Genomic DNA, 9,941 nt, shown 5'->3' on the forward strand with positions numbered 1-9,941 from the left:
GAAGGAAAAGTGATTCCAGAGATGGGAACTCCCTTGGAGAGGGGATTTGTGTCCTCCCTGAACACGGGCACCTCTTCCCAGTGCTCCTCCATGCACTCCCTTCCCCTGGAGCTGTGCCCTGAGCTGTGCCCAGCACCGAGGGCTGTCAGGCTGTCCTGGGAGCCCGAGGGCTGGGCTGAGCCCTCCCAGGGCTCAGGGACCCCTCCCGGGGCTCAGGGACCCCTCCCGGGGCTCAGGGACCCCTCCCAGGGCTCAGGGGCTCCCAGAAATGCTGCTCTGAGCAGCTCGTTGGCACTGGGCAGGTTAAACTGCAAATCCATGGAAAGCACCACAGGAAATCCACACAGAAGTGGAAACGTCCAGAAGAACATCCCTGGCCATGGAAAGGGACCCCAATTCCTTGGAACTGCCCAGCAGATTAACACAAGCATGGGAATTACAAAACTGACACGGATTTAGGGCCTGAATTCCACTCACACACTTGGGATGCTCTTTCCCAAACTTTGTTTAAGGAATCCCAACATTCCACCTCTTCCTCCAGGAAGATGACGTGCTGGCACAGAACTAACAGACTACTGAAGCACAGAAACGGAATTTAAAGCTGGAGTAAGTTATGGAAAACCAAAAATGGATCAATGCACCAGGAACCTCAGCAGGAAAGGGCTGAGATGGGATCAGCAGGAAGGGAGGCAGGACAGCAGGATGGGAAAGGAATCCAAAAGTGAAATATGTACTGCAGTAAGAAAGGGAAGAATGGAATAAAATTCTGGGGAGGTCCTCTAAATCCTTGAGATTGCCTCCCATTGGGAAAACACCCTCTGCCTCTGCTGCTGCTGCAGAACTCCTCCCTTATTGCAGGGAAAGGCAAAGTGCAGCAGCAAACTGGGAACGTGTGTGAGATGAGGGGGCAAAGGGAAAAATGACTCAATGGCCCACACCAGAAGGAATCTGGCTGATTAAAAATCAACTCCAGGTATTGTTTGGGGGGCTTTACTCGGTGTCAGGAATTCAGCACATGGAGGAGACAAACTCATCCCACCAAGGCCAGCCTGGGGAGCTCCCTGCTCAGGGCAGACTGCAGCCTCTGGAATTTTCTCCTGGGGAAGAAGCAGCCCCACAGCAGCCCTGCCTGTGGCTGACAGGATCCAGCAGCTCCCTGCCCAAGGCAAGCAGGGGCTGTTGGCTCGTGCCAGGGAATGCTCTGCCCCGGCAGCTGGGAAGGAGCAGGACACAGGCAGCAGGCAGGACACATCTCCCTGCAGGGAGGCCACCCTCACTTCTTGGCCAGCTGGAAGCCCTGGGAAATCCCACTCATTTCCACTGATGGGATAAAGAGCTCAGAGAGGAAACCAAACCCAGGCCAAGCCCAGCTCCACTGGACAACCAGCCTGAAGGAGCTGTAGGAAAAGTTCTGCTCATTTTTGGGGTACTTTGGGTACAATTTTAAAGATTTCCTTCAAGTTTAATGTATCTTTGTAGTGCAATTTCTGCTTTTAGAGCCCATTTTTAAAGGCAGGCTGTCTCCAGGTTGGGGCTCCACCCAGCCTGTCCCACAGAGCCCAGCTCTCCCTGGATCAGCCCCACTGGATCCCTGGGGAGATGCTCCTTGCTTTTTTCCCCATGGAAAGATGGCTCTGTCTGGGAAGACAGAGGGAATGTGAGATCCATGCAGATCCACCTGGGAAACGCCACCTAAAGCTCAACCCAAACCAGGACACACTGGGAGCTCTGGCCTTGAAAATCTGATATTTCTCTAAGTCCAAATGCCTTAAAACCCAACCTTCCTACCCAAACCAGGCTGGAATTTTGATTCCTCTCTGTCATCTTGGAGCCAGGAGAGCAGCAATAGATGGGATTAGTGAGGCTGCCTGGGAAAGAGGGTTTCAGCCAGAAAGAAAGAAAAAAATTAAAAAAAGGAAAGAGGAACAAAAAAAAAGGAAAATAAAAAATACCGGGAAGAAAAAAAGGGAAAAAAAAAAAAAACAAAACGGGAGAAAAGTGAAAAGAAAAAAAAAGGAAAATAAGTGAAAAGAAAAAAGGAAAAAGAAAAAAGGGAAAGAAAACAGGGAAAGAGGAATTAAAAAGGAATAAAGGAAAAGGAAGAAAGGGGAAAACGAGAAATTCAAAAGAAAAAAAGGAAAACAAAAAAGGAAAAAAAGAAAAAAAAAAAAAAGAAAAGAAAAAGGGGGGAAATAAGACGAGAAAGAGAAAACGATAGAAAAACAGGGGAAAAAGGCAAAACCCCGCAGCCTGTTGATCTCAGTCCCCGGTCCGGCCGTGCCCGCTCCCGGGCCGGCACCACCCGCGACAGTCGCGACACGGCCCGGGCGGCGACGGGACCGGGAGCGGGCCCTGCCCGAGCCTCGGCCCCATTCCCGGTCCCGGTCCCGTCCCTAGGCCTCATTCCGATTCCCGTTCCCGATTCCCGTTCCCGACTCACGCATTCCGGCTCCCCGGCTGCCCCCGGCCCGAGCGCCCCACGCCGGCCCCGCACCGGCACCGCGGCCATGGCGGCACCGGCACCGCCCCGGGATCCGCCCCGGGATCCACCCCGGAACCTCCCCCTGGCACCGGCACCGCCCCGGGATCCGCCCCGGGATCCACCCCGGAACCTCCCCCTGGCACCGGCACCGCCCCGGGATCCGCCCCGGGATCCGCCCCGGAACCTCCCCCCGGCACCGGCACCGCCCCGGGATCCACCCCGGAACCGCCCCCTGGCACCGGCACCGCCCCGGGATCCACCCCGGAACCGCCCCGGAACCTCCCCCCGGCACCGGCACCGCCCCGGGATCCGCCCCGGGATCCACCCCGGATCCTCCCCCCGGCACCAGCACCGCCCCGGGATCCGCCCCGGGATCCACCCCGGAACCTCCCCCTGGCACCGGCACCGCCCCGGGATCCACCCCGGAACCTCCCCGGAACCTCCCCCTGGCACAGGCACCGGCACCGCCCCGGGATCCGCCCCGGAACCTCCCCGGAACCTCCCCCCGGCACCGGCACCGGCACCGGCACCGCCCCGGGATCCACCCCGGAACCTCCCCGGAACCTCCCCCTGGCACAGGCACCGCCCCGGCACCGCCCCGGAACCTCCCCGGAACCTCCCCCCGGCACCGGCACCGCACTGGCACCGCCCCTGGCACCGGCACCGCCCCGGGACCGCCCGGATCCGCCCCGGACCGCCCCTGTCCCGCGGTCCCGCGATGCGCTCCTGGAACCACCCCCGGATCCACCCCCGGAACCTCCCCCTGGCACCGGCACCGGCACCGGCACCGGCACCGGCACGGCCCCGGGATTCGCTCCTGGAGCCTCCCCTGGATCCACCCCCGACACCCGGATCCGGCTCCGGAGCCTCCCCCGGCCCTGCCGGGGATGCGGTGCCGGTTCCGACACCGACCCGGGCCGATCGCGGCCGCTCCGCGTCCATCGCGCAGCGCTGAGCCCGGCCCGGTCGGGATCACGGGATGGCCACACTTGGGAGGGACCCCAAATCCCACCAGTGCCACCCCAGCCATGGCAGGGCCACCTTCCCCTGTCCCAGGTGCTCCCAGCCCCAGTGTCCAGCCTGGCCTTGGGCACTGCCAGGGATCCAGGGGCAGCCCCAGCTGCTCTGGGCACCTGTGCCAGGGCCTGCCCACCCTGCCAGGGAACAATTCCCAATTCCCAAAATCCCATCTAAATTTACCCGCTGTCAGTTTAAAGCCATCCCCTGAGTCCTGTCCCTCCATCCTCAGCTCCTGCAGGCACTGAAAGGTCACTCAGCTCACCCTGGATCCTTCTCCAGGCGGAACGATCCCAGCCCTTCTCACAGGGTGAAGCTCCCTCCATCCCTCTCTCATAAAACCCTGCTGGCCTTCCAGCTGCACCCAGCAGTTTGGCAGGAGAGAACACAGATTATCCCCTGGCATCCATTCCTTCTGGAGCTCACTCTTCACTCGGGATCCAGCTGTACTTCCAGGAGATGCTCTGTCACACTCCCTGGGCCCGAGGGTGTCTCACAAAAGATAATCCACAAATTCTTATGGTTTTCCTTTTTTCATTTAGCACTTGCCATGCCTGATGGCAGAATAACCAAAATCCGGGTAAATCCAGTTTGCAGAACATCCCAAGTCCCTGCAGAGCTGGAACCAAACCCAAACCCGGTCACAACAAATCTGATTTATTTCATTATTTCCCAGCCACCTCCCAGAGCTGCTTAGCTGTCCTGCCAGTACAGCTCTGGGGAATGTTTTCCAGTGCCTGTGCTGGTGAGAACAATGGGATGCACCACAAACCCCAGGAATTCTGTGCCACATCCACCTCAGTGTGCCAGCACCGGGCAGGCCATCCCATCCTGCAGGTGCCAGCTGTGCACCTGGCTGCTGCTGACGTGGGCACACCTCCAAATTTCCACCTTGCCTTCTCCAGGTGAGCCCTGACCAAGAAACCCCTCCAGGACGGGAACACGGATGTGCTGTCACTGGCAGAGGGAGCTGGTTCCCCTCCACATCAGCTGGACTTTCCTGATTTTTATCCAACAGATTTTGTCCTGGATTTGCAGAGAAATTCCTTTGTACCACCCCAAAACCTCCTTTTTAGCTTTGGTGTTGGATCCTGAGAAAGGGAGGGCTCACAAGTCCCATTCCCCTCTCAGTTTTACCTTTTTTCCATCCTTTCTCTGCTCTTCACTCCCTCATTTCACGGGGTTCCAGGGGATTTAAAAGGAGAAGAATTTCTCAGAATTACCTGGGCTGGAAGGAACCTCTTGAGATGCTCCTGAAGCAGGATTGTGTCCCGAGGGGAAACTCCTTTTCCAAGGATGGAGATGCCACACCCTGCCCCAGTTTGGCAACCCTACAGAATTAAACCTGCTTACCCCAAATAAATGGATTTAGGAGCCACAAACTCCTCACAGCTTCCCTGGCACTCCTTGCTGAGTGCTGGGAGACAGCCTCAGGATTTACAGCATTAATTGCAATTCCAAACCTGTTTGGGTTTTTTTTTTTTGGGCCAAAGCTGAAAGAGATCTTTAGAACTTCAGCTTGGCCCTTCATTTTTCCATTTTCCCAGAGGAAAATATCAGTATTTCCATGTTTTCCCAGTAAAACTCCCCATTATTTTGTTCTATTCTGTGTGTACATCTCTGTGACATTTCACCAGGGAAACTGCTGTCCTGCCAGAGCCTTTTCACAATGCTCTTCAGTAAATGTTTTAATATTTAATTTCATTTCTTCATTTTGTTTTTTTTTAATTTCTTCATTTAACACCAATTCTATTTTAATATCAGAATAATAATATTGGAATAAAAAATGATGTATCCACACAAGAAAAAGGTTGCTAGGTGTATTCTGAAGTTATTATTTTTTATTTTACACTGCAATAAATACTATTTCTGGATCAAAACAGAGTGTGGATATATCCTGAATACTTGGCAAGTTCCAGCTACCTCCAGCTGGAATTCCAGTCTCTTTCCTGTTATGTCTTTTTTTATGTCTGCAATATTAACAGCATTAAGCCCCAGGAACTTTTCTGAAATGCAAGAAGTTGTGGGATCAGGGCCTGGCTGGAACAGGAATTAGGTTAAAACATCAATATTTCAGGGAATTCCCAGCTGGGATGTATCAGGCTATCCCTGTGTCCATAGGGAAGGTGCTTTCACTCCTCCAGCTGGGCACTAAAACGTGGGAATTAGCACATGGAAAGGTGCTGGAACCCTGAGAATTCCAGACTTTCTGTGCTGCCAGACTCTGACCCCAGGAGAGCACTGCATTGACCTGAGGCTGTGGAGAAGCTTCCAGAATGGAATGATGGAACTGGGATTGTGGGTGTGGGGTTTGGATAGAAGTGTGGGACATCACAGGGTGGGAAACTCAGAGTTTGAGGGTTTAGAATGCAGTAATGGGAATAAGGCAAGATGGAGGCTTTGGGGTGGAGGCTGCTCCTTCTTCTTCACCTTCTCCTTCCCCTTCTCCTCCGTGGGTTGGGTGGTTTTGTGTAATTGGATGAAAATGTCCCCATTGCAGATCATGGGTAGTTGGTTATTAAGCTAAAAGTAAAAATAATTTAATGTCATTTCTTGACTGAAGAGTTTATCCTTCAAAGGCCTTGGAGGGAGAGATGGGGCTCCATTTTCAGTGTGTTGGAGTGAAGTGCTGCAGAGCTCAGGGCTGCTGAGACTGTGACATGGATAAGAACTGATAAACACCTGAGTCCCAACCAGAAACACCCTCTCACAATTTAATCCCGACCTCGGCAGGAAAGAAACAAGGAATCCATTAGAAAGGCAACACAGGATTCTTTGGGAAAGCTGCTGGAAAACTGCAGTGGGATTTGGGAGCAGCCTCTTCCCTCCGGGGTTTCCCCCCAGTTTGGGCTCCACATCCATCTCCTCGGGGCTGCAGGTGAGCAGGGCATCACTGGCATCACAGGTTCATTTGTCCCCCTGCCTGCTCCACCCCGAGTCCTTGAAGCTTCCCTGGGAGGCTCCTGCCAAGGCTCCATATGGGATCCCAGAAATACAGCCGGATGGGAGGGAGATTTAGCTCCCCCCTGTCTCCCTGGGCCTATCCATTTGGAGAGCAGTCCTCGCCTCTCCCTTCCCAAGGAGCCTGGAAAAGGTCTCGGGAAGCTCTCTCAAGGCTCAGGGTTTGATTTATGGGGCAGAGCTGGAGCTGACACGGGCCACAGAGGGAAGAGATTTATTTCCAGGGGTTCCATCTGTCCCGTTCGGAGCGGAGCCGTGGCACGGAGCCTCGGCCTCCATCCCATAATGCCCGCACCCAGACCCTTGGCATTCCCTCTGCTGAATTCCTTCACAGCCCAAATCCACCCCTGCTTGTTGGGAACTCAGCAGGAATGGGTCTGGAACAGGGAAAAAGAACACCCAACCCAGGAGCCGAGGCGGTGGGAGGAATTCCGTGGAATTTTCCATGGAAGCCCGGCTGTGGCACAGAGGGAATGTCCACAGCAAAACCCTGAGGGGTGGAGAACTCCAAGGGCAAAAGGGTTTCCTGCTGGGAAATGAGTTTGTTGTGGAATTCCCTGGTTTGGCCTCATTAATGGCACAGCCAAGTGATTTCCCTCTTGTTCCACCTTTATTTGATATCTGCTGGAATCTAAAATAAAATTGGGCAATCCTGTTGATAACACAAGAATTCAGGATTTAAGCAAAATTATTTTCTTCAAAACAAATATTTTATCAGGGGAAAACCCCCATGATTTTTCCTTGTTTTGTGAGAGAGGAACAATAGTTTTTAAAAGCTACGGAAATGAGCAAAACGGGATAAAATCCCAAAGATGCTTTTCCTAAAGGCTGGAATTTCTGATTATTCCACTGGGTTTCTGTCATGGTAAAATGTCAGAGAAAATAACAGAATTAGACTTTATTTTCTCCACTCACACAATTGATATCAACCAGGATGTATTTATAGAAAACATGTAGTTTTATATATTTTCCTTTGTTTTCTTCAAAAGCATTTTAGTCTACAGAAAAAGACAATAAATGGAGATATTACCAGTTTATTTTGCATGAATTTGCTTTTTGAGAATTCAGATAAAACATTGTTGATTTATGTGCCAAAACTGTACATGAAATTTACCCAGTGAAATTGCAGGCTGTTTCATGGCCATCTTTTTAACAGCACGGAGATCAGAGTGCTTTGGGTTCATTTCTGTCTCTCTCTGCATCAGGAGGATTATTGGGCAGACCAAAATAAACATTCACTGTTCTTACCCACACTGCCCTTCCCATCACTGGGGGAATCCTGGTTCCACATTTATGGGCAGCAGCTCCAGGGCTGAGAACCTCATTTCACCTTGACAGCACCCCGGGTCCTTTTCCACGGAATATCCTGGCAAAGCCACAGGAAGATGGGCATTTGTCACCCTGAGCAGCAGCCTGGTACTGCAGAGGGTCAGTGGCTCTGGGTGCTGGGGGACAGCAGGGACCAGGGGGTCCCCTGGGGCTGTACTGGCACCAGTGGCAGAGGGGACACACCAGGGCTGACACCTGGGCAGGTGACACAGGCTGAGGGTGCAGTGACACCCCTGAAGGATGGGATGGCATCCAGGGGGACCTGGACAGGCTGCAGAAGTGCTCTGGAGCCAGGCTGGGACACCTGGGGGGGCTCACCTGGAGAGGAGCAGCTCCAGGGAGAGCTCAGAGCCCTGCCAGGGCCTGAAGGGGCTCCAGGAGAGCTGGAGAGGGACTGGGGACAAGGATGGAGGGACAGGACACAGGGAATGACTCCCAGTGCCAGAGGGCAGGGCTGGATGGGATATTGGGAATTGGGAACTGTTCCCTGGCAGGGTGCTGAAGGTCTGGAATGGAATTCCCAGAGCAGCTGGGGCTGCCCCTGGATCCCTGGCAGTGTTATCCCAAACAGGTTTTATTCCCTGGTGTGGAAGAGCCCGACCCCCACACAGAGTTTTGGGATTTATCTCCAGCTCTGCACTAAAAGGGGATGGGGCTGGTTCCCCGGGGCAGCACACAATTACCAAAACTGGTCACTTCTGATACATTGCACCAAACAAAGGCACAGACCTTCACTGGCTGCACACCACACAGCTCCCTTTAATTAGTGTTCTGTCTCCTCCTCAATGATTCTCTGATGATTCCTGGTGTTCCTCTGCTTTTGGGGTTTCTCAGCTTGCTGGTCTCCATCTGCTCCCCCTGGAATTCCCTTCTTTCCCAGCAGGAGCTGACCCAGCACAGCTGGCCAGGTGTTTTTATTGGTTTCTTCCTTATCCTGGGAGTTCTGCCGAGTGCCCTTGGGGCTGGCCAATTCTGTATTCCCCGTGCCCTCTGTCAGTGGGAATCCTTCTGATGCCTCAGGTTTGGCTTTTCTGTGTTTCACATTCTGTGCTGCTTTAGTGTGAGGGTCTGAGCTTCACATCAGGGCATGGTGAGCTCTGAGCACAGAGCAGGGAGACAAAACAATTCCTGCTCCAGCTGGGCACCAAGGACAAATGAGCCAAATCTCAGCCCAGGAGCACAAACCCCGTGGGCTGGAGAGAGAAAAACAAGCAGGGTGGGACTGGCTGGGCTAAAGCTGGGCTGGGACAATGAACTGCAAGGTGCAAATGGAGCAGAGCTGGTCTGTGAAGTATGTATTACATGGCTCTAGGCAGATATTTACTAGATGTATTTTGTTGCATTGGTTAGTAGCGCTGTATTAACATTTTAATAGTATGGTAAATGTACTTTTGTAGTTAAAAGGCAACTTTTGTAGTTAAAATAGGAACTATGTATGTGGGATATTTTTTTAAGAAAAGAATGAAGTACCCACACCAGAGAGCAGCCACAGGACACCGGAATCTTTCAGAGAAAGTGAATTTATTGCTCCATTATCAGAAGAATGAACTTCTCCCTGTCCGCTCAGCCCTGGAGACGCCGTCAGGATCCAGAGGAAGGAGCTGACCCTGCCCAGACAGAATCCTGTGTGGGAATGGAATTGATGCACCAGGGATGGGGTGTGTGAATGTGCAACAGGCTGTTGCTTTTAAGGGTTAATCCTCTGTTAACGTCGGTCCTTTTTGGGCTTACTTTGCCCAGAAAAGGTATCTGGACTGTCTGTAACTCTTTGTTTCTATTGTCTTATATTGTCCTAATCCAAATTGTCCAAATTTTTATTACTCTAATTATATTGCTATTTTTATAACCATTTTATTACCATTAAACTTTTAAAAATTTAAAACCACGTGCCTGGTGTGTTTCACCCCTTCGGGCTGGTTTCTGTTCGGACCCTCCCTGCGCACGAAGGCTTCAGGCCTCGCTTGGCCATGTCAGCTGTGTCCGGGCTGGCTGCGGTGCCCTTTCCCGAGGTGTGCTACGGCACCTTGGGCACGGGATTCCTGACAGCTGCCCTTCAACGCCGTGTGCAACAGAACACCCGAACCACAGCACCTGCTCAGCGATTCCCAACCACCTGACAGCCGCTTTTAACCCGGTTTAACAACCGGAACGG

At 52.9% G+C, this 9,941-nt stretch overlaps 1 protein-coding gene across 1 annotated transcript in view; it reads right to left on the minus strand.

Annotated features, from left to right (window-relative positions):
* The window catches only part of C7H10orf143 (chromosome 7 C10orf143 homolog), a 9,328-nt gene extending 6,781 nt beyond the window's left edge, over window positions 1-2,547 (minus strand). The window contains exon 1 of the mRNA XM_059852249.1: window positions 2,441-2,547. Within this exon, the coding sequence (XP_059708232.1) occupies window positions 2,441-2,509 (69 nt within the window). The 5' untranslated portion in view covers window positions 2,510-2,547. The remainder of the gene's footprint in view (window positions 1-2,440) is intronic.
* Between the last annotated feature and the right edge of the window lie 7,394 nt (window positions 2,548-9,941).

The sequence above is a fragment of the Haemorhous mexicanus genome, chromosome 7 (assembly GCF_027477595.1).
Source record: "Haemorhous mexicanus isolate bHaeMex1 chromosome 7, bHaeMex1.pri, whole genome shotgun sequence".
Taxonomy (NCBI): Eukaryota; Metazoa; Chordata; class Aves; order Passeriformes; family Fringillidae; genus Haemorhous; species Haemorhous mexicanus.